The sequence below is a fragment of the Phlebotomus papatasi genome, chromosome 2 (genome assembly GCF_024763615.1).
Source record: "Phlebotomus papatasi isolate M1 chromosome 2, Ppap_2.1, whole genome shotgun sequence".
In the NCBI taxonomy this organism is placed as follows: domain Eukaryota; kingdom Metazoa; phylum Arthropoda; class Insecta; order Diptera; family Psychodidae; genus Phlebotomus; species Phlebotomus papatasi.
Window position 1 is genome coordinate 16812613 of NC_077223.1, and position 24530 is coordinate 16837142.

A 24530-nucleotide genomic window follows, 5' to 3' on the forward strand; every position below is an offset into this window, starting at 1 on the left:
ACCACAACTATTTAATCCGCACGTCTTTTGTGATTCAAGAGGTTGAAATATTTTGCCCCTTCCGTGGTCAACTTGAGGCATTGAGGAGCTGTCTCCTCTCATCACAACCCTTCAGACCAGAACTTTGATGGAGATACAAAAAGCAGGAAATGCAACCGCATGGAATAATTTGATTCTGTCGCAGAGTTTATCCTCAGTAATCTCCATCTATTGTTGATGGTGTGAATATCAGAGTGTCCTTCTTTGGACACTTTTATCATCATGTTGAAAGTCTTTTTGAGAATGGGAAAGACCATCATCAACATAGGAAAATTTATGCAGACAATAGAGAGAAAGTGTTTTTTGGGGGATATATTCTCTTGATAGACAAATGTCCTCTGCAAACCACACTTTCCCTTTTTAGCAAACAGAAAACGACATGAAATCCTTCGGTAAATTGAGAAGGAGCCAAAAATAGAATAATGTCTGCGTGTGTGGTGCAAAAAAAATGGAATGGAAAATCAGAAAATCGAGTTCGATTGACCCAGAAAAAAAAACAAGTTCTTAGAATAGGTTAAAAGTGCTCTACATAATCTAAATTAGGAGATTTTTATTCCTGAATTTTTTTTGGACATCATTGACGTCAACTTGATGACAAAAGAAAAGGTCACGTTCGGGTAGTTTATTGAGGAAATTTTAAAATAATCCCCATACACCTTCTATCGATGACTGAGGTAATGCTCTTGAAATGTACAAAGATCCTTTTGAAGTACATAAACAAAATAATTAAGGTAATGAACGCGATAAATTGAAAAGAATCCTTTAAATTTAAATTCAAAATTTGCGTAAGAATAAAGGACTTTAGACATCTTTTCATGGCTTGAAATTTACACAGAGAACAATTGCACAGGCACAATTGGACTAATTTTAAACAGAATTTTAATTTTGAATTTTGTGATTTCACCACTGTTTCAGATAGGTAAAAGTTAAAAAAAAACACGAAGAAGTGCTCTTATTTTTCTCTGTAAATTGCAAATTTTAAATTTTTGTGAATACTAAAGAAGATTTATGAAATACTTAAGAATCGTATCACCCACTACCAAGTTCATACAAACATTGTTTGTAACATGAACACTTGACAAACAATTTTGTTCATGTTACAAACATTTATCCGTAAATCATCGTATACAGTAGTCTGCTAAATTCGAACGATTTTTTCAAAACTAACGAAATTTATGCGTGATTAAATCGATTAAATTGCACTTTGAATCAAATTTCCGTACTTTCTCAGAAGTCTTAGTGGTAACATAGGGTAAGTGTGCCAAATTTCGGCATAGTTGTATGCAAGCGTCAAAGTCTCAAGTTTGAAATGTAATATTTTAAATACAAATTTGATTTTTTTATTCTTTCTTCTGAAAGAGTGTTGCTTGGGACCTTGTAAAGAGTTTACCGTTTTTATTTACTCTAAAATCATTCTTAATACATTTTAAAATGAATAAAAATGTAGACATAGCTTTGGTGTCCTATTTCGGCCACGTTCATTCTCATAGTTGCTTTCCCTTCGGGAATTCATACAATATCATTTTCACGTCATCTCGTTTGTCGAAACTACATTTTTTGTTATTCTTTTGCATTGTATAATGTCTAGAGTACGTAAAAAAAATTTAAAAGTTCATGGAAATTCGATGAACAAAAAAGGTGGCCGAAATTGCAAGCTGGCCGGAATTTGGCACACTTACCCTACTTCCTTTTCATTTTATACGATCATAATGTATGTAAACATTCACAAAGAAGCCCATAAATATGGTTTTTATTCATCCAGAATACGAATTTTTTAACATAACTACACAATTGACATTTTTGAATGCAAACGTCATTAGCATTTGAAAGATTCATCAGATTTGACCGATTTGACAGACTCTACTGTACATAGGATTTTCTGTGATATTTTGCCATTTCTTCGCACATTTTATGTTTTTTTTTGGTGAAGCTTTGCGAACAAATATTTCTAAAAGAACAAAAATATTCGTCTACCACAGAAAAACTATTTTGTAAACATGTCCTTAAATGTTTGTGAATTCCTATGGAGGAGTTACGAAATGTTCGTAAATCGTATAACCCACAAACAAGTTCGTAAAAGTTTGTACTTTGTCACAAACATTGTTCGTAACGATGATCACTTAACGAGCATTTTTGTACTCTTACAAATCTTTGTTCATAACACAAAAAAACTGTTCGTGAAATTTGGTCATTTGTTCGTAAATTTTTGCCAGAAAATATACGAACAAATGTTTGTAAAATTACAAAACGTGCTCATCAAATGATCATCTTACGAACAATGTCTGTGAAATGAATACAATTTTTTACGAACTTGTTTGTGGGTTATTATTAATCGTGTCGATTTTTTAAGCCTCGTGGTGGAAGGATCAATCAGTCCCCGGGAACTGTCCAGGAACACCGATTTAGTTCCGAAAAAGCCCTAAATACGCGTGGAAGTTCCCTTCTTGTTCCTTGTTTGTAAGTTACACAGAAAAAAAATATTTTGTAAAATTGTTCGTAAATGTTTGTGAAATCCTAAGAAGGTCTTGCGAAATGCTCGTGAATCGTATAACTCACAAACAAGTTCGTAAAATTTTGTACTTTGTTCACAAACATTGTTCGTAAAATGATCATTTCACAAACATTTTTTGTACTTTTACAAACATTTGTTCGTAAATGTTCGTAAACACACAAAAAACATTCGTAAAATTTTGTCATTTGTTCGTATTTGTTCGTAATTTTTTGTTTGTCTGGCAAAAATTTACGAACAAATACGAATAAATGACAAAATGAAAGGTCTCCGAATGACTAATAATTCTCTAGAACAAGTGAAGTTTATAAAATCAACGCCAGAGGCGCTATAGTCGAATATATTTCAGTGAATTCTGAAGAAAAAATGACTGACAATCCAAACACAAAATCAGTGCTAAAAGCTATTGATAAAAATCGGAGATATAAATAACACAAACAAGTAGAAAAGCAGCAAGATTCAATTTGTCAAGTATTTTCTCGGAAACACTTGAGGGTTAAAGAACTCAAAAGTGAAAAAGGGAAAAGTCCATTTAAATGGACAGCTGAACCATAAAAGATATCAAATCATAAAATTTATATAGAAACTTATCACAATGCTCATAGCAAACACAATCCCTATAATCAATTTCTTGTCAAATTGAAAAGTGTTACGCGATTTGAATCATACAACTTCTCACGATAATTCCATCACTGTCTCATTTATCGATTTCAAACTGTGCGTGATTGTTCCTTTTGCAAAACCGCCTAGGAATTCTTATCTTATTTCCAACAAGGTCTTCTTGAATTACTTTGTAACATCACTAAATCAAAGAAATGATTTCTCAAGTGGAAGAAAAAAGCACATTCCCATTTTTTCCCCGTTTTCCTTTTGTTGAAAACTGATTTTGTGGAGAGTCAAAAGCTCTTTATCACAATGCTATTTTCTCTTCAGTGAATTAAGTAGGAGGAAATGGTCTAATAATTTTAATTATGTTACTCAAGATTGTAATATTCCCCCTTTGCACTAAACTTGTTTTGTAAAAAGCTCCTTTCACTCCATACTCACCCCATTTTCTACCTCAATTCTTCATGCACTTTTTAGCTTTAGCTTTCTGGATAAAAAAAAACAAAAACAAAAAATAAAGGGAGAACATTGCATTTTTCAGTGGAAAGTAATCTGAGTAAAATTCTCTGCTTATGCTTCTCGAATCACAGCCAAGAATAGGGTTTTGTTTTTTAACATTTTACTATTTTTTTCTAAAGTGGAGGAATGTGGAGATGAGACTAGAGAATCCATCAGAGGAATTTCACTTAGTTAATGCTAAAAAAAGAAAATTATGAAAATAAAGTCCATTCGCCAGCATGCAAGAACACAAAAGGAGAAAGATTCTATCGTGCACTTGGTGTTCTAAGGAAGCTGCAAAATGAGATTGAAAAGCAAATCAAAGAATTGTTAAAGAGAGTGCAAGAGGGAGAAATAGGTGCTATTTAAAGTGCTAAGAGATTGAGAAAGATTAAAGAAATTAGGCACATTGACATTTTACCTGGACAAAGTGGAGCTATTTGATCTACCAAAGTCCGGTCGTGGTATATCCTCCAAGCCACGATGAACGGACACAGCTTCCGGATCCAGATGTCCACCCGAATCCACCAGCTGCAGATATTCTGGCGTCTGCAGTGACGCCACGGAGGGTTTTTTGTACCTAAAGGCAGGAAAAAGTATCCTAATAACTCTTAAATTTATTTTTTTTTATTTTTTACTTCACACATTACAGGGTACACCGCGATAAATAATTAGGTTCGTGTTGATTTTATAAGTCTAGTTCAACTAATAGAACTCCAAAATTACTTTAATTTAATTTGCTCCAAAATTAATCTTCCTATCGACAAACTTCCATCAAGTTATCTTATTTTTCCATTTTAATACCCTTTAATGCCAAATTGAAAAAAACGGGGTGGATTAACCCCTTTCCAACAGTAACTTATTTTCCGATAGTTGTATCATATTTAATTTAGTATCAATTTTAATTTAGTCATTTAATTGAGCTTATAATTCACTTCCTCCCAAGGCACAACGCCCTCCAGCGGGATATCGGCCAAGCGAAATAAGTTACATGATTTTCAGATCTGATGGATTAACTTCTGTAATTCTTAGCAAAACGCTTTTTTTTATTGCTCGAATTCCAAGGAAAGGGCAGTATATATCGACGGTTCCATTCCATACTATTTTAAGTCGACTTAGAATTATATTACTCCGAGAGATGTTATTCCTGGAACCGAGATCTACATCTGGCGAAAATTTGATGGTCATCCGGCGTTCCGGTAACGAGATATTCAATTTTTTCGAAAAAAAATTACACGGGCAGCAGGAAATCGCCAACTTCAAATGGCTCTCCTAAAAAGTTGTCATCCTGAGATAGAATAGTATGGAATGGAACCGTCGATATAATACCTCGATTTTTTCACCCCCCCCCCCAAGTTTCCACCTTCCATCCCCCGGAGGCCACTTTTCTCAACAAATCTTCGCGTTTCAGATGATTTTTGAGAAATGTCGTCACGTTGTTTGTCCGTCTGTCCGTCCGGCCAAACGGTTAGAGATAAAGATTTGGGACCTAAGGGGGACCCCTCATAAGTCAACCCAAGGATCGTTAAAATGCTCCTCATTTCCTCCCAAAACGATGTTTATTTGGGATTGCTCAAAAACGCGTCGTGCGATTTTTTTCATTTTTGGGTATGTTTTAGAGAGTTTAGAGATTACCCAGGCCGACAATTGACCAGGAGGATTTCAAGGTCAAAGGTTAAAATAGGTTGTAGAGAGTGCATTTATCAGTAAAATGGGATTATGTTTGGGCTCTTTGGGAAGATCTTGGAATTTACGACAAAACTAAACCGGTTTTGAACCGGTAATGAAGCGGTCCATAACCGATAACTAATTTTTATTCGAAATTCAATTACATTCGTCCTAAGTGATTTTGGGCAATGTTTTTAGTGATTTATAAATCCGTTTAAATCAGTTGTGAACCGATAATGAACCCATAAATAATTTTTACCCATAAAATCAATTTTATTAGGGGAGACTGGGGCAAAACTTGTCAAAACGCATATTTAATTCTTTCACGAGCTCTGAGAAAACTTAAACGTTTTCTCAGAGCATATTCTTATAGGAAATTTACTGCTCTACAACATTGCAGAAAACTATTTTCCTCTATCTCGAAAGAAATGTGATTTTCGAATAATTTTCTAAAAGTCGATTTTATGGAGATTCTCAAAATTCCTAGGGCAAATTTTGTCAGTCTTCGGATAATTTGTAACGTTTACTCTCGCAAACGTTAAAAATATCGACATATTTTTATAGGAAATTTATTCCTCTACAACTTTGTCGAAGATAATTTTTCTCTATCTTAACGAGAAATGTGCTTAAATTGAGCTAATCAGTATTGACTTTTTCTGTAAGTCAAATATTCCAAAAATAGGTATAAAAATTTCATTATTTTTTTTATTTTACATAATCCTTCCTCGAATCCATTGAAACTTTATAAGTTTAAGAAGGTTCATGAAGGCTATCTATAATAAAAATTTCAAGCCTCAGTCTCTTTTATTTTAGAAAATAGTGAATATTGAAATTTTCGTTTTGACAAATTTTGCCCCAGCCTCCCCTACTCTTAAAATTATTTTTTGGATTCTTGCGAATGATTTACAAATCAATTTAAATCGGTTGAGAACCGGTAAACGGTAAATGATGCGAAAGTACTTTTGAGGGACTGCATTTAAGTCACGAGTTCGAGCACTTCGCAAAGCCTGGGACGCTTTGTCACCCCTTTTTAGGGGGAAGTTTTGATAAACTTTCCTCAAAGAAAACTGCTATATTAGAAGAGCTTTTAAGGAATCATCAAGCTTTCCACATCTTTAAATATCTAAAATAAACAAAATCGGTGCAGTAGCAAATGTTTCTGCGAGTTTTTGAAAGAAACTTTACAGAAAACTTTTAAGATTTTCCATGCAAATTTTGATAATTTTTTCGGCATTTTCTTCAAGGAAAGACTTCTTCCTAATGTTTTTAGCAAACTTTCAGCTCACGAAATTCGCAAGGTTCATCAAGATTAAGTTTGAATGGGTTTTAAAACACTTAAAAAATTATTTTTCGGCATTGGAAGTTCCACAAAGAAGAGTCTATCTTTTAGAAATCTTTTTTAGAGAATTTCAGGTGGATATATTCCCGTCACAGATAAATTTTAAATTGAAATCATGTAATTTTCCTTTAGAAGAATGATTTTGTACAATTGTCAAAGTCTGTCCAAATCATCAAATTCGGAGCAAAAATTGTTCAAATAGGAGAATTTTCCTGAAAAGAATTCCTATGTGGTAAAGCCAATATTATTTAAGGTCCTAATAAAAGATTTTATTAAATAATCTCAAATCATTAAGATGGACTAAATTTTTTTTAATTAAAAAAATCTTGTTTTTTGGAATTCGAAAAACGTTTCTTAAAAAATTAAATTAAAAAATTAAAAAATAAAATTAAGAAAAAAAGTTTAACCACTCTAGAAGGCCTATTTTTTAACTTTAACAGCTCTGATTAAATTTGGATTTTTTGGAAAGATTTTAAAAAACTGTTGCATCAGTCATAAACGGTAATGAATCGGTAAAGTAACCCGTAAATGACTTATCTTTATTAAATATTCTTTTTCTTCTGTCCATAAACTTGTAACCCAAATGGACGCCAAACGGTAATAGATAAGAAATTGTGGTCTTTGGGGAATCCCCATTAGTCTACCCAACACTGAGAAAAAACAGGGGTGCGATTAACATTTTTTCCTCATAAATTTAACACTTTTTAGGTGTAAAAATATATCAACATTTTTTAATGTAAATTTTACACCTTTTTAAGGGTAAAATTAACACGAAAAGGGTAACTTTAACCCCTAATACACCTAAAAAGGTTAATACTTACACCGATTTCGGATCAATACTGCAGGGTAAAACAAACATTTCCGGAATGTTATTTTAACTTTTTCGGATTTCTCTCAGTGAAGGAATATTATTATGATTTTTATTTCTCCCCCACTCCCTCCATTCCCTACAAAACCATGTTTTTTGGTTTTTTCGAAAATGGCTTCTACGATTTCTTTCATTTTTGGACATGTTTAGGAGGTGGTCCAGACGAACATTTCGTCCAAACATACATGACCTAAAAATAATCGCCATCTTGAATGTTTTTAAAGTCAAAGTTTAACCACTCTAGAGGGTTTATTTTTAAACCGATTTCATTAAATTTATATTTTTGGAAAGGTCTTGAAATTAGTAATTAAGATTAAATATCCCTAAATAAATTGTCTTTCTGGTATTCGCAATTACATTTTTTTATGATTTATGAATCAATTTAGTAGCTAGTAAACTAGCAAGCACTAAAAAATCATCCAAAAAATAATTTATGAAGACCTCTATTTCGGTTCAAGCGTTTCGCAAAACTGGGACACTTTGCCATCTTCTTTTTTTTGTAAACTTAATATTTCATTTTTTTCAACCCTTATATTGAAATTTAATTAATTTACTTTAATCAGAAAAAATTATAAGATATTTTTATTAAAAAAAAATTTTATAGTAAAATCAAAAATAAATCTAATCAAGTACTTACAGTTTGAGTAAAAGTGAGGAACACACAACGGAGACAGAACTGGCTGCCATTGCTGCTGATGCCATCCAGGGCTCCAGCACAAATCCGAGTGGACTGAAAACTCCGGCAGCCAGTGGAATTCCCAGCAGATTGTACATGCTGGCAAAGAGAAAATTCAGCCTGATGCGCTTCACTGTGCGCCTCGAGAGATCCAAACAAGCCACAACATCCAGAAGATCATTGCGCATCAGAACGACATCAGCAGCCTCAGCTGCAACATCAGTTCCCGCCGCAATGGCTATGCCAACGTCCGCTTGAGCCAAAGCTGGACTGTCATTGACACCATCGCCCACCATTGCCACCCGAACCCCACTCTCCTGCAGCCTCTGTATCTTGGCCACTTTGTGAGATGGAAGCACTTCTGAGAACACCCGATGAATTCCCACCTGAAACGCCCTCTCGCCAGTCAACAAAATCCAAATTTTCCCTGGAAATTCTGTCCCTTCCCACGACTCACCTGACGTGCAATACTAGCCGCAGTGTTCTTGTTATCACCAGTTAGGAGAATAACCTCAACGCCCATCCGACGCAATGTGTACACCGCCAAATGAGCTTCGGGCTTCACCATGTCAGACACCGACACCATGGATACCAGTGACTCATTGATGGCGCAGAGGATGGCCGTGTGACCCATGGATTCCTCCTCAGTCATTTTGGTGGCCACCTCTGGAGGAACATGAACTGCATTCCTATGCATCCATTCGCGATTCCCAATGAGAACACGGTACTCGGACTAAAAAGAAAATTCAATTAAAGGAAGAAGATCAGAAGAAAGCTCCTTCATCAGTAAATTGACATGGAAGATTAACAATAAAAAACCCAAAAAAATCTTATTGTTGTTAATGTTAATCCTTTAAGGAAACACTTTGGGAAATCTGGCGATGAGCTAAATCATAAAAAAAACAAACTTAAAGAGATACGAGGGTTCTATAGATTTCTTTTGCCTTACAATCCACAGGATTAATTGCATTTATATTATGCAAATATTCACATAATAAAAAAGTATTATTCGGATTTAATCTTAGTCACTATAAATAAATTTATAACGAAATTAAAAGAAATTGCGCAATGTAAAATTATTAAATGATAAGAAAAATAGCATTTAATCAATAAAGGAAATATTTAACTAAGTGTATTGGCCATTTGATATGTATAAAAAAATAATGCTGGTCTTTCTTAGAAAGCAGCGATAATTTTACCAAAATTATTTCCAAAGAAATATACTAGCAATGCAATGGTTGACTGGGTAAACTTGTATTAAAATATTTCTTTTATTTTATTGTAGGTAAAATTATTCAAGAAATTGACTACTTAAGGAGATATACAAATCGCACTACATTTAAATCACTTAGTTTGACCTCTCAAGCTGAATAGATAAGATTTCAAAAAAAAAAACTTTAGATTTAAAGTTAAGGCATCTTCGGGATAGGGCCTTTTCTTCTATTTTTAAATAGAACTGAGCCTTATTATGATATTCATTTAGCTTAACAATTACCTAGTTTTTGGGGCTAAATTATAGCATTATAAGGTCCAGTTCTATTTAAAAATGGAAGAAAAAACCCTATATTTCAAATGTATAATTCCTGCTAACATTAAACGCTTGCCAACCATAACTGTCTTAGTAGTTATTCTAACCGCTATGACCGCTATGACTAATCAAGGGAAAAGTCTTATAATTGGTTATAAAATTTGCAATTTTAAGACTTTTACTATTTTAAATTTATTATATGTATTTTCAACTGAATTCTGATAACATTAAAACTATTTTCGCGAAGCAGTGCCATTTTCATAAATTTGGTTTGCACTTTTTGTTCGAGAACTGCTGAGCGGTCAGCACATTTTACTGGTCGATTTTGCAAAAATATGCTAAAAAACGGTACTTTTTCATGTAACTGTGCTCGCTGAGTTATTTTATTATTATTTTTCTTTGAATTCACTGTAAACAGTTGTTGATAAAAAAATAGAATAAGAATTTAAACACTTAAAAATATATTACAGCATGCATTATTTTAAGAAATTTATAAAGTTTAATAGTGACATTGTACCGCTTAAATTTAAAACCAGTTAAAGTTTTATTGGTCAATTTGACCGGTCTTTGGTAGGTTTACTGTTAACACATCTTTAATCAGAAAGAAACCAACACTAAGAACGTATTCTCTTACAATTTACCTGCAAAAGAGATAATGCAATTGTAAAAAGCCGATAAAGTTCTTAATGGTTCTGGCACACCTTTTAGATCGGAAAAATGTCATATGATCGAAATTCACATCCCTTTCTTTCTCAAATGCTTTGCATATAGGTGTTTCATTCTTTCGTAGTCAAAATTTGATTGAACTAAATTTAATTTAGTATAATATTCAAAAGATGAAGAAGAAGAGTCCAAAAGACTGGGATAGACATAATGCAACAGTTTTCAGAAAGAAGGGGATGTGGGGGATGTGGATTTCGATTTAGGGTCGGGGGAACGTCTGTTCGACAGGGAACCCCTATTGACACTTTTGTCAAAATGTTGAAAATTATTTAATGTATCTAGTAAAATATAAGTAATATAACGTTTTTTCTGTAATATCCCTTTTACTATAAACTGAGATGTTCAAATTTCGTATCCCAAATGGTACAGAGTAGGGTGTCAATAGGTGCTGACACGAGTTCTTAAAGTGTCAATAGACGTTCATTTCACCCTACATGAAATTTTCTCTACCTAAAAGGTATGGCAGCAGAGCCATAATTAAATTTCCCATAAGCCTTTATTCTATTCTAAACATTAAATATACTTTTCTCATCAAAGCATTCTTCAATTGTTAGAAGCATTAAAAAAAAAAAACACCAAATCAAAAAATTTCTTAGCATCTAAAAGCAAGGTTACGATACTAAACTTTAATCTAAAGTTTCAAAATTTTGTGGGATTTTTTTTATGTTCTGCAAAAATTACATAAAGCAGAAATTCTATTTTAATAATATTGAATTTTTGAAGAAAAAATGCAATATTCGAAGATGGAAAATTTAATCAGTTCTTCAGAATAAAACAGAAAAATTATGTCAAATATCAGACATATTGCATGTAATATCCTAAGTCCTAATTTTGAAATATAATAATTTTATTGCACATTAAAATTTTCTTCTTTTTCAGGAGTATTGTTATGAAATTCCAAAAAAGGTATTTTATTTATATTTGTTTTCTCCAAAATTATTCTTAATACATTTCAAATTATGAATAAAAATATAGTTAGTTAAAGGAACACCTATTGACACTTTAAGAACTCGTGTCAGGACCTATTGACACCCTACTATGTACCATTTGGAATACGAAATTTGAACACTTACCCTTATTGAAAAACGTAGATTAATGGAAAAATGTCATGCTACTTACATTTTATTAAATACATTAAATAATTTTCAACATTTTGATAAAAGTATCAATAGGGGTTCCCTGTCGAAGAGGTGTTCATTCGACCCTATTTGTGTGCAATATCGGACACCTAATTTATTGAAGTCTCTCGCCCTCCCGGAATTCATCCAAGGATTCTTCTACAAAACCAAAGATTTGTCATGCATAACTTAGAATTTATGGCACTTTCAAAAGCAAAAGAAGTGTCCGATATTTGACACAGCTCTCTTAAATCAATTATCGGTGCTTTGCCGAATAATTACTGACTGAAATCAATGCAGTCGGGTAGGGGATTTCAAGGCCTTTCAAAAAATCCTAATTAACCCTAATCGGTTGATAATTCAGACCATTCAGACTCTTCAAAATGGTTTAATTTTGAAAAATTAAAACTAAAGAAATTCCAAGAAATCCCAAAAAACAAAACATCTCTAAGATAATATTGACTTCAGAAAGGGTCATCGAATTTTGAAAGTTGATATCTCCTATTGTTTAGTCTCTATCACGGTAAAATGTAGTCTGGCTTAAAAAACTTTATTATTCAAAAGGCTTCAAAGGACGCCTTAGTAAGGATTTTAAAAGTGGTAATAATAAAACGCAATAGTTAAAATTAAATGCAGTTAAATTAAATAATTAAAAGGAACTCCAAGAACTTGAAAAAATCCCATTGCTAGGGGGAACTGGGGCACCTTAGAAATTGGGATTTTTCTCCTACGTTTAAGTGAAACTGAGCCATATCATAAAGTAATTTAGCTTCTCAATCTGTACATCTGAGTTTAATCGCGATAAGGATCAATTTTATTAAAAATAGGTGAAAAATACACTGAGAGAAATTCGAAAAAGTTAAAATAACATTCCGGAAATGTTAACTTTAGCCTGCAGTATTGATCGGAAGTCGGTGTAAATGTTACCCTTTATAAGTGTATTAGGAGTTAATGGTACCCTTTTTCATGTTAATTTTACCCTTAATAAGGTGTAAAATTAACACTAAGGAAATGTTGATATATTTTTACACCTAAAGTGTTAAAGTTCTGAGGAAAAAATGTTAATCGCACCCTCTTTTTTCTCAGTGTACTAATTTCAAAGGTACCCCACTTTCAAAGGTACCCCACTTCCCTCTATCCTTAAAAATTTAATGAAGTCTTTTACTTCAGGTCTTTTGACCCTTTAACGTCGAGACACTTTTTACGGACTGGAAATCAACAATAAAAATTAAACTGAGAAACATAATCAATGATAAGTCTTACATCTAACCTTGGAAAGTCCAACAGAGTCTGATTCGGTGTATTTTGTGCTTCTATGAACGATAGGGACAAAAATAGCCCAAAAATTTAAGTAATTTTTCTAACAATACCAATGAATAATGTTTTTCGCTTTAATGAAAAATATTACGTATGGGTATTGTAGTTTTTATTGCCAAAAGACTTTTGATTAAAAAAAATTGGAAGTATAAAAAATAAATAAAATCAATTATGAATTTGAGAATTTGAAAATTGGGCATTTTTGAGCTTAAATATTTACTACATAGCAAATAGCTAGAGACTTGCAAAAAATATTCTAGATTCCTTCAACCTTCTACTTTACTATTATGTACAGACAGAAGAAAAAAAAATAACTTTGGGTAGTCAGGAAATATTATTTTCTTTATGGGACACCGGTGTTCCAATCGTCCTTAAAGGGTTAAAACATTAACCCTTTAAGGACGATTGGGTCGCCCGTGACCCATAGAGAAAATAATTTTTCCTGACTACCTGAAGTTATTTCTTTCTAATGTTTGTACATAATCACGAAGTAGAAAGATGTAGGAATCTAGGATATTTTTTGCAAATCTCCAGCTATTTGCTATATAAAAAATATTAGAGCTCAAAAATAACGAATTTTCAAATTTTCAAGTTGGTGCTTGAATTTTAATATTTTTAATATTTCTAATTTTTTGAAATATTCAGATTAAAGCATCTCTAGTTCTTGAGAAACCCTTAGCTAATGTTTTTAATATCGCAAAGCTGTTATCAAGAAAATTCAACTAAATTTCTAAATATTCAGGTGAGATTTCCATCAATTCTTCTTGGAATTAATTAAAATTTCAACAATTTTCCCAACTTTCCCGCCTTTGCGGTTAAATTAAGTCGAAGAACAACAAGCTCTGAAGTACAAGAAATTCAACAAGAGTTAACGTTTAATATCACTAAATTGCTTTTTGCTCAAGGAATCCTTGGAAAATCCTCTCAAGAGCACTAAAATTAAGTCACCTAATCTCCTTCCAACAATCTTCGACAGCTAATTGATTCAAAGTCCTACGAGACTTTCCCATAGAATGGAAAACTTGTGCATCAAATGCAATTTTCCTCAAAGTATACCACAAGGAGAATCCCTAAAATGGTGGAAGCTTAAGAAAATCATTCAATTTTCCACACGTTCACTCACTCTCTCCCAGAAGTCCAACAAGTGTCTTTGGGGAAAAAAAAAGATAAGCTGAAAAGCTTTGTAGATTAAAAAGGACAATTTCCTATATAATACTTATTTTATTAGCAAATAAAAAAAAATAAAGAGAATTATTACCATTTATATTGTACAATTTTTCACAATTTATCTCTCCGCAAGTCTCATGTCAGTGACGGTTGCGCCATTCAAAAAACAAATGCACACACAATTTCTTCCACTGGCCACCAGGTGTCAGTGATGGCCTGTGAGAAGGTTAATGAGGGAAAGGTAGAAGAGTCTTTCTTTTCCTGCCCAGAAAAATACTCTTCTGAGGCAGGGAAAGTCATCCGGAGATACCCTTTCATATTGCTACCGCTTGAGTGTGAAGCCAGATGTACCATCAGGACCACGTGGTAGCCGAATCAGTCCATCGGGAGTCTTTACGGATGACATTGTCTGACGACTGGAGGATCCACCAGATTCACTCCCACGCCTCATCACAGAGTTGCTGAGAATAGAAAATTTATGTAAAATTGCTCTCCATTGGACACAGATTTGGCCAAATACTTTTGTTCTTCCTCTGGGCTCTTGGCTGAACCCAAAATCCTCAATCTCGCCTCAGCATACTCCTGCTCACGCTGCTGCAGAGTCTTCACCGGTGCCTTGGGACGATTATCCCCACCGGTACGTCCTTCGGTGTCCTGTGGACGTTTGAGAATCTTCAGGGTTGGCTCCTGGGGTCCATATTGTCCAAAGTGACTCCTTGGATCATCTTCCACAGCCAATATCGTCATTTTCCGGCTGTTTTTCTCCTTTGAACTGTGCTCACGCATTTTATTGATCTTTGCCGTCAGCTGTAAGAAACATTTTCCATACAAATCCCTCTTATACTTGCCAATTGTAATCCCAACGATTGAAAAATCCATTATTCTATGTGGCCCACATTTCCCCCAAAAACACGCTCTCTTTCTCTCTTTTGCACAACTTCCCCCCGTGGAAAAAGTCCCATTTTCACTCACTTGTGCTTCATCAATCTCCTCCCAGCTATCAAGTACCTCTTCCTGCTTCCTTGACATCACCTCTATGTACAATTTTTGGGAGAATTTCACGATAATTTTGCAATTTTTTCACTTATTTCTACAGACACTACGTAATTTTCCATCCCCACCATTTTTTACACTCACTGTCACTGACAATTTTCTCACTTTTTCCTTTTTATCACAGGAGGCGCTGCAGATTACCCCAATAACACAAACTCTCACCGGATTTCCCATGCTTGTCCAACGACAATCCCCGTCAATTTCCAACAATATTCACAGAGTACACAGTTATGGGGTGAAAAAGCTGACAATTTGCGCATGCGTTCGATCAAATTTTCTTGTTTGGTAATTTTCGTACAAAAAACCGCTACAGAGAGGCCGTGAAAAGTCCATCCGGAATTGTGAAGTGCCCCAATCGTGCAAAAGATGACAAATGCCGAGGTTAGTGCGACGCAGGAGTGCACCCAAACCCAGACGCAATACTACACACAATCACAGTGGGAATCACAACAAACTATTGCGGCCGGAGAGACACGAAATCCCTGGGGGCGCATCTACGTCCAGCGAATGCGTCCCAATATCCCGGAAAATGAATCTTCAACACAGTGTGGCCTCCATGAATACCATCCCGAAGGAACTGATACATTTCACGGTGAGTTATCAGGAGGAAAAGTGCGTTTGTTTGTCATGAATGAATGCCTTCTTTGATTGTCATTATCACACACTGTAAAAAACGGTTTGAGATTCTTGGGAGAGTTGAAGGAATTGATAAGAAAATAAATTGTTTATAGTGGATTTTGTAGCAATACGGAAAGTGGCTGCCTTTGAATGCGACAGCCTTTGAATTTTTCAATTTTTCTTTTATTTATCGAAGCAGAAATTCTATTTTGAAAAATAAATCTAATACTATTAACTATTTTCTATTAATTTCGATTAACAAAATGGAATTTTATGGCTCCGGCACACCTTTTAGATCAGGAAAATTTCATGAATCGAAATTCACATCCCTTTCTATCTCAAATGTTTGGTATATGTCCATCCCACTCATTCGCATTCCTCTTCTTGTGAATATCAAACACATCCAATTTAGAATTGAATGAGAAAGGAGTTGAAAAGCTTCCCGGAATCATTAAAAACTCGAAAGTTGGCTACAAAAGCTTAGAACCTTTCGGAAAATTTTCCTTTTTTTAATTTCGTTTTTTAATTCTTTCAATTTGAAATTGAATCGATTGAAACTTTATCTCTTACTCTTTCAAAGAGGAAATATTTGTCTCTTTCTGCCAAATTAAAATTGGAAGTGAAATTAGAAACAAAATTGAACTCCTATTCTTATGGCTCCTGCACATCTTTTAGATCAGGAAAATTTCATAAAGTCGAAATTCACATCTCTTTCGTTCTTAAAAGTTTCGCATATGTCTATCCTACTCTTTCGCACTCTTCTTCTTATTTTGAACATCACACCAAATTAAATTTTGTTCCGTCCAATTTTGAATCCGTAAGAGCGAGATAAACTTATGCAAGTCATTTGCGAATGAAGCAGAAGTGAATTTAGATTTCATGAAATTATATCAAGCTTAAAGGTATGCCGAAGGCATTATGGCTCCGGCACACAAATCAGGAAAATGTTATTCAGAAAAATTTAGAAAAATATATTTAAAACATCTATTACTGTAACATTTTCTTTTGGAACGAACAAGATAGTGAACATAGCGAGCAGATTTGAACGATATTTGAGGGTTTAAGTTTAATGCAAAAAGGCATTATTACTCATTATTGATTTCGAAAATTACACATTATCTTTAACCATTAACCTAGCTCAGGTCAGAAACTTCCCACTGACAATTAGGCAATTAAGCGTATTTTAAGTAGTAATTAGTAAAGAATTTGTAAATCCGCACCTTTAAGCAGGAAAACTTAGTAGTTCTAGTTAACTTGAGGTATTATTAAATTCAGTCAGACGCAAATTATATTTAAATAGTTTTGTGTAGGTTAGTTAAACAATGATGCCATTTACACCGCTGCATTCAATCGAGGTTAAATTGCCTCAAAATCCATTGTAATGGCTTAATAGCCTCTTTAGATCAGGAAAATTTCATGAAATCAAAATTCACATAGGGGAAGTGCTCATAATTTTGGACAGTCTGCTTATAAGCATCGATATCCCAAGTTTGAAGTGCGATATTTTCAATACTAATTGACTTTTTTTGTTACTCTCTTTTCAGAAGGATTGTTTACAAACTTGGCAAGCTATTTATCATCTCATTTTTACTAAAATTAGTTTTAATACGTTTAAAAATGAATTGATATGTAGAGGTGAATTTGACTCTTATTTTGGACAACTTGGTTATTAATTTTTACAACTTGTCTGTAAATTTGGACAGATAATCCGCCTCAACAGGATGCCCATTGTTCTTCATTTTATGAACCAATCTTACGAAGTCCTCTTCCTGTTCATGTAAGGGAAACGTAGAATGTCACAGAAGCCCGGAAACTTTCCATATCATTCATTAAAGTGAGTTGACTTCGATACTCCAAGTACGTGCGGATTCGCTCATTCCCTGACCTTTCCGGGAGCCTTTCAAGGCATTTCTCGCTACATCTCTTTCGTAGAGATGATGCTCCTTTGTTTCTCCAGGCATTTGTCCAACCTAGTCATCACAAAAGCTAAAACTTCACGAAATTTCGTGAGAAAAACACCTGTCCAAAATAAGAATCATCACCTCACTGGTGAATGTCTTAAAAAATTTCCCATTTTTCACACGAAAAATATAATTCACAAGGCAAATCTCACTTCAGGTCAAATGTACAAATCATCAGTAACATGAATCAACACAATATTCAATGAATATTCAATAATATCACTCAAAAACAGCGAATAAACTTTGTTAGTACTTCACCAAAACTAAATAAGACTGAAGTAAGCCACGAAGTTCTGTCATATTTCTCGTAAGCAATTGCTCACACTGAATTTTCAACAAAGCTATTTCAACTCAAATCATATTCAAAATTTAACGTATTTAGTGTCAAAATCTTCCAAAAAGAACAAATATTTAGATGGAATTCATTTTTCATCAAATATTGGAATAAAAATCCATCATTTTAATCAATTTATTTTTAGTGTCCAATTTTACCCTCAAAGTGTCCAAATTTAGAAACTGTCCAAAATTATGAGCACTTACCCTAAATGTGTTGTATTTTCAAAAACCTGAGGAAATTTAGATCTTTACTTCCGATCTTTCCAAGGCTACCCATTCTCTACACTAAGAAAAAACCTAAAAAGTTAAAACAACTCTATGGTAGACTTGAATTAACTCTACGAATATCGATGTAATTGGTACCCTTTTTCGTTGTAAATTTTAGTAAATAGAGTTGAAACAACTCTTCGTGCGAGTTGAATTATTAATTCGTCGGATATCGATGTAATTATTACTTTTTTTATGTAAAATTTCATCTCGACTGAAGTATATGCTTGAGTGTTTTCGTTTTAAGTCAAGATTTTCGTGTGAAAAAGTTCATATAGAACATCAATTAGAAATATGTCTAACAGTGTTTCATGAAGAAATGTGCTTGCATCATACGTGATATTTCGCTCGGAACATAGGGAACTTGAGATCAAGAAAATATTAATAAAGAAAATGATAAAATAAAAAAAACATAAAACTGCAAAATCTATCCATTTTGGGATTTGCAAGAGTTATTTTAACTCCAAAAAACATTTTTTTTTAACTCTTGGAACGAGTTATTTTAACTCTTAAAAAGAGTTATTTACACTCATTTGTTATGTAAATTCTAGGAAAAAAAGTTAAACAACTCTTCCGAATATTACACCTAAATTGAAGTAAAATCAACTCTAAAATATAGATAATCGAAAATCACAATGTAAAAGAGTCAATTGAACATCGATTCGAGTAAGATCCCGTTCTAATGAGGAGAATTGACTTGCGAATTTCAAATGATGACTGTTCTAGGGTAAATTAAGCTAATTCAAAACCTGCTTCAAATGGAAATTTTTCGCTACTCCAAATGGAAACGTCACTGTTTTCATGATATATACAGTACTAAATTATTATATTTATATATTTTCTATACCACTATTTCATTATTTAGTTAATTTTGCTCCAAATAAAGCGAAAATCTATTCATATTCACAAATTTTAATTTGTTAATTTCTCAGAAAAAATAAAAGTGTACCTTTTCACCATTGAATTTTTCATCAATCGACCATGTTTTCCAATGAAAAACATAATAAATTGACTGTTGTTTATTCGTTTTGTTTAACATTTATGTCATATTTCTGACTAATTTTAGTTAAATTAAGTGCTAATCTTTATTGTTCACGGTACGTGAAGTTTTCAAATTAAAAAATTACCTATTTCGTGAACAAAAAGGAGTTTTCAAACTAAAAGGAAACCCCGGAAATATGATTTTTTTGGAGAGATTTTCCTTTTGTTTGAGATGGGAAAGGAGAAAAGACCAGGAATAAGAACAATTCCTGCACTCAGGAGCAACTCAACAAGGTTTTGGAAGCCTTTCATCGCGGTTTCACTTACACTGTTTGTCTCCAATTAGAAACTTTCCCTTGTCTCCATTTGGATTAATTTGTTTCCAATAGAAGCATTTTACGCTCGCGTATTTTTCTTGTATTTAAGAAGTTTTCAAATTATATTTAAAGAATTTTCACTAAACAGTAACATTCTAGAGGAGTCAAGGAGCAAATTTATGTAATTCTCTTCAGAAAAAATATGAACTTAATGTGTTGAATCTTCTGTCAAAGTTAAAGCGTCTGGAAATGGTTTTGAATTAAGCCATTTACCCTAATTAATATAGAAGAACTTAATTCTGCATTCGTAAGGAATTTACAGTGTACAGGTTTTTATCTTCAGCAGAACTGTCTCTGGGGTCGAAAACTAAGTTCTGTTGCTAAATTTTTTTTGCTCTATCACTGAAAAATTTATCCTTAGAATCTCTATGCTACAATTTTTTGTTCTTTCCTTTCTTATTGCCTGCTCAATAGATGAACTTGTAGAATAGAAGAATAGTTCAGTTGCGAATAAAAAGGTCATATAAATTCAGGTAGAAAACATCTTCTTGAACATCTGAGGAGGGACTCTCTTCGCTCTTCTTTTTAGTCTTTTTTTTTCTTAAAAAGATTGTAAATCAGGGAAGACTAGTTTTTTTCCTATTGAGAGATTTATTGGTATAGGAAATTTTTTTTTTGGTACATTTTAATTTGATATGGGGTTTTTAAATGGCTGAATTGTTGGTTGGAACTTGCAGATCTGTTCGAGGAGGAATGGAAAGTTGGTCGTTTGAGTGGAGTTGATTTTACCATCACAAAAAATGAGATTCCCGAGCAGGAAATTGTGAAGCTGAGTAAGGTTCATTTTATTGTTCGTCGAGATCTCAGTCATCCCCTCAATCCGCCAATTCTCGAGGATACATCCACCAATGGGACATTTATATCTCAAGTGAGATTGGGCAAGGGAAAGTGCCGTGTCCTCCGCAATGGCGATACAATTTCAATTATATCACCAAAGTTTCACCTTTTCCGTTTCATGGATTTGCATTTCAATTGCATGCTGGATTTACCTCAGGAAATTGCTACAAATTACTATGTTGGAGCCAAATTGGGGGCAGGAGGATGTGGTGAAGTCACCAAAGTGTTCAATGTGCGCACATGCATGCCGTATGCGATGAAAATTGTGAAGAAGTGTAGATTCAGTGAGGCTGTCTACTTGCCGGGAAGACAGAATAATTCCCCGAGGATTCACAATGAAATTGAGATTTTGCGAAAGCTCAGGCATCCCTGTGTCATTGGGATGCATGAGATAATTGATCGTCCGGATGCAGTTTATATGTTCCTGGAGTTGATGAATGGGGGGGATTTGTGCCACAGGATTACGACGCAGGAGAAAAAGTATCTGTCTGAGGATATTTCCAGGCTCTATTTCCTCCAAACTTGCTATGCTGTCAAGTATTTGCATGACAATAAAATCACCCATAGGGACATCAAACCGGACAATATTCTCCTGGCAACGCATGACATGATCACCCTGGTCAAAGTGACGGATTTTGGACTGAGCAAATTTGTCCGTAAGGATTCCATCATGAAGACAATGTGCGGAACTCCACAGTACGTTGCACCGGAAGTTCTGCACAATGATGCCGGAGCTTACACGGAGAAAGTTGACATTTGGAGTCTTGGTGTCATGCTGTACACTTGCCTCTGTGGTGACTTTCCCTTTGTCATACGCAATAATCGTCGTCAAGTGACCAGCAATCCACGCTTCAAGGATCTCACCAAAGCCGCCCAGGTGCTCATTTTCGATTGCCTCCGCACCAAAGTCGAAATTCGACCAACAATCACCAGCCTCTTGAGTCACAAATGGCTCCAGAATCGTCAAACCATCTTCACGGCTCAGCAACTAATGCGAGATCATATTCAGCTGACTTCCCTGGACACGGACACAGCGCCCCCGAGACCACCAATTACCGACACTGTGACTGCAACAACGCCCATCCATGAGTTGCCCGATGAACAATTCATGGAACCACCGGCCAAGAGGATCCGAGTGGACATTCAATCCTAGCCAAAATCACCAAAATCCACCAACACCACGAAATTTTTGTGATTGACAAATTTTTTCTTTTTGGAATCTTTGACGCCACTGAAATCATTTATTTTTTTTCTCAATGTTTGAGAAGGAGACAGTGTTAGAGGAACTTAGGGAAGCTGCTTGTGTTCGAGCTGCGTGCTCAAAATTTACCTCATTTTCGTGATTGCGACAAGTGCCTTTTTGCGCTCTCTTAAGATGTTTATATTTGAATGAAAATAAATCTCAAAGTTATTGTTTCGTGAAGTTTAAATAAAAAGTTTTTGGAATAACGAAAGAAAAATTTCTCTTTTATTTTGGGAATATTATTTTTTTTTTGTTATTGAAATTTGGACAGGGATTTTTTCTTGATTAATACAGTACTAATTTTTTTTTAAGCAAAAGGAACCAAATTATAAAACTAAAGCATTAAAAATAGACAAATAAAAATTAAATACTAAATTTATCAAGAAAAAAGCCCTGTCCAAATTGTATCATTGTCCAACTTGTACCACTTTATCCTACTCCCATTCCTACAGAATTTTTCAATTTGAATAATTTTTGTCACGGTTTCGTTTTTAAGTTCACTGATCTATCAGATTCTTATCAGAATTAAAGGCCAAACAGTTACGGAAAAGGACATGGAGTTTTCTGCAAACCACTTCACGTAAGTAAAGTCAAATAAGAGTTAAAGACATTATGTAGATTTATGTAAAATCAAAATAATCAATTGGTCTTATTAAAATAAAAATTTTCACAGAAATATAATCATTTTATCTAATAGCTAAAATAGGGTAGAGTCAGTACTTTTCGCCACCATTAAGCTTTTATGGCCACTTAGGTGTAGAATTTTTGTCACACTAAAATGAATTATTGTATAAAGATACTTTGAATCAACATCTATCTAAATATCTAGGATACTTTTCGAGAATTTTAGTGAATCTCATTGAAAAATTTGCATTTTCGCTAATTGTTCTTGTTTCAGTACTTTTCGCCACTTATTTTAAAATGAATTTTAAATAATTAAAAGACGTGATAACCCATTAAAATAGTAGAATAGAGCATATTATGAGTGTAGAAGTACCATTTATTATTAAATTCCTTAAATTAGTTGTTTTATCTTAGGTGCCCAAAAAGTGCTTACATGGCGAAAAGGGCTGACTGTACCCTATTAACTTATTCACCAGACCATACTAATGAAGTCTTGAGATGATTATGTAGTTTGAAATAAAAATATATTGATAAGAAAAATTAATTAATTTAGTTAAGTATTAACCATGACGATTTTTTAATAACCGAATCAAAAGAATCCTCAATGCTGATTTTAAGACTCAGAAAAATTGTTTTAATCGTATTTAATATATTGAAAAGCTAACCCCTGCGCAAATCTAATTGCACTAATTTTTTTAATCATAAAATGCATGAAAATAGTTAATTAATCTACTATGAGAATCACTTATGCGACATATCCATTTATTTACTGATCAAAATAGGATAGTTTACTAACTAAAAATTTTTAATCTTTCAAATTAATACATAATGTAGGGGCAGGTGGTCTGCTTTCGAACAAGAAATTATGTTCAATTTAATAATGATTTAGAGACTGACACATTCGGAACTTATTACCTACCTTCTACTTATGTTATAGTATTAATATTAAAGAGTTACATGGGTCAAAATAGACAAAAAAGTTATGGCAAAGCGTCCCAGCTTTGCGGAATGCTCGAACTTACGAGATAGAGGCTCTCCTTCAATTAGTTTTTCGCATGGTCTGTTGATGCTTACTGGTCTACTAGAGATCAAAATGATTCATAATCACAAAAGCATTTGAAAATGAAAAAATCGGTTCTTAACCAATTCATTACCGATAAAGACCGATGCAGCCAGGTTTGAAATTTCAATACTAAATTCAACCAAATCGGTTAAAAAATGGGCCCTCCAAAGTGGTTGACCGGTTTGACCTTTGACCTTCAATAATTCAAAATGGCGAATTTTCGGTCGTAGGTATATTTGGACAAAATGTTTACTTGGACTACATTTAAAACATATCCGAAATTAATTGAAAAAGCTTGGGCCAATTTTGAGAAAAACCGAAAAAACATGGTTTTTAGGGGATGGAAGAGTTGTAGGGTGAAAAGAAATTAAAAACGTCTGGAGTTTTGTTTTTTTTTTGTTTTGTTTATTAGGGGTCATCAAAGACCGGAAGTCGATATCTTTTACCGTTTAAGCTCCAGGACGGTGACAAGTTGAAAAAAAGACAATTCTGCTCTGTCTTTGAGTTCGAGCAGTTAAAAAAGCATATTTTCTCTATTTTTTTTTTTCAACAATAGAAAAATTATTTAATTCAAGCTGTTATGCGTGAAAATGTACAACATTTACACTACATTTTCTGAAATTTTCACTTAAAACTATTCAGTCTCTGGGACTTGATTTTCAGAGACCGTTAAAAAGTATACTTTTCGGTGGACAATAATTCCCGGAATTGGTTTATCTGAAATCCAGAAATCAATTTTTTCTGTTAGCCGATAAGTTAAACTGGTCCTTGAACAAAGGATTTTTGAAAAACATTTTTGACATATTAGAATAAGTTGTGATGAACTGAAAACATATAATCCTTCATCCAAGGACTAATTTAATTCATCAGCTAATAGGAAATATTTTGTTTTTGGATTTCAGATGAACCGATTCCGAGTAATGCTGCCCTCGAAAAGTAATATGAATCTACAAAAATCAGGTTTCAATTGCTGAATTTTTAAATAAAAATTTTAGAAAATTCCTTCTTTTTTTAGTTTTCTTGACCCACGTAACTCCGTAATAAAGAATAATGGGCAAAAATAACTTATCTTGTAAATCCAAGTATTAAACAAATAAAATTCGACTTTTAAATG

The 24530-nt window shown here is 33.6% G+C and overlaps 3 protein-coding genes across 6 annotated transcripts in view; 1 reads left to right on the forward strand and 2 right to left on the reverse strand.

Moving 5' to 3' along the window:
- The window catches only part of LOC129802818 (copper-transporting ATPase 1), a 69998-nt gene that overhangs the window by 5362 nt on the left and 40106 nt on the right, over positions 1-24530 (reverse strand). For 2 of the 4 annotated variants that reach the window (XM_055848920.1, XM_055848921.1), the window contains 4 exons: positions 8661-8936; positions 8165-8589; positions 4074-4232; positions 3670-3946 (listed from right to left, as the gene is read on the reverse strand). In XM_055848920.1, the coding sequence (XP_055704895.1) occupies positions 3919-3946; positions 4074-4232; positions 8165-8589; positions 8661-8936 (888 nt within the window). In that variant the 3' untranslated portion in view covers positions 3670-3918. Of the gene's footprint in view, positions 1-3669; positions 3947-4073; positions 4233-8164; positions 8590-8660; positions 8937-24530 lie in introns of those variants that run through there. The other 2 variants (XM_055848918.1, XM_055848919.1) reach the window with 1 other exon arrangement.
- Positions 14091-15218, reverse strand: LOC129802820 (SUZ domain-containing protein 1). The gene is made up of 3 exons (XM_055848923.1): positions 15029-15218; positions 14577-14863; positions 14091-14517 (listed from the first exon to the last, which is right to left on the reverse strand). Exons 1-3 carry the CDS (start codon positions 15083-15085, stop codon positions 14379-14381), a joined length of 483 nt encoding a protein of 160 aa, XP_055704898.1. The 5' UTR covers positions 15086-15218; the 3' UTR covers positions 14091-14378.
- Positions 15321-21946, forward strand: LOC129802819 (ovarian-specific serine/threonine-protein kinase Lok). Its single transcript, XM_055848922.1, has 2 exons — positions 15321-15701; positions 20327-21946. The coding sequence occupies exons 1-2, from the start codon at positions 15476-15478 to the stop codon at positions 21637-21639; spliced, it is 1539 nt and encodes a 512-aa protein (XP_055704897.1). The 5' UTR covers positions 15321-15475; the 3' UTR covers positions 21640-21946.

Coding starts and splice junctions, on each gene's coding strand:
- LOC129802820 (XM_055848923.1), bottom strand. CDS start 15,085: ATGTCAAGGAAGCAGGAAGAGGTACTTGATAGCTGGGAGGAGATTGAT. Junction 14,864..15,028: donor AGGAGATTGATGAAGCACAA/GTGAGTGAAAAT, acceptor TGTTTCTTACAG/CTGACGGCAAAGATCAATAA. Junction 14,518..14,576: donor AGCCCAGAGGAAGAACAAAA/GTATTTGGCCAA, acceptor TTCTATTCTCAG/CAACTCTGTGATGAGGCGTG.
- LOC129802819 (XM_055848922.1), top strand. CDS start 15,476: ATGACAAATGCCGAGGTTAGTGCGACGCAGGAGTGCACCCAAACCCAG. Junction 15,702..20,326: donor AGGAACTGATACATTTCACG/GTGAGTTATCAG, acceptor TGGAACTTGCAG/ATCTGTTCGAGGAGGAATGG.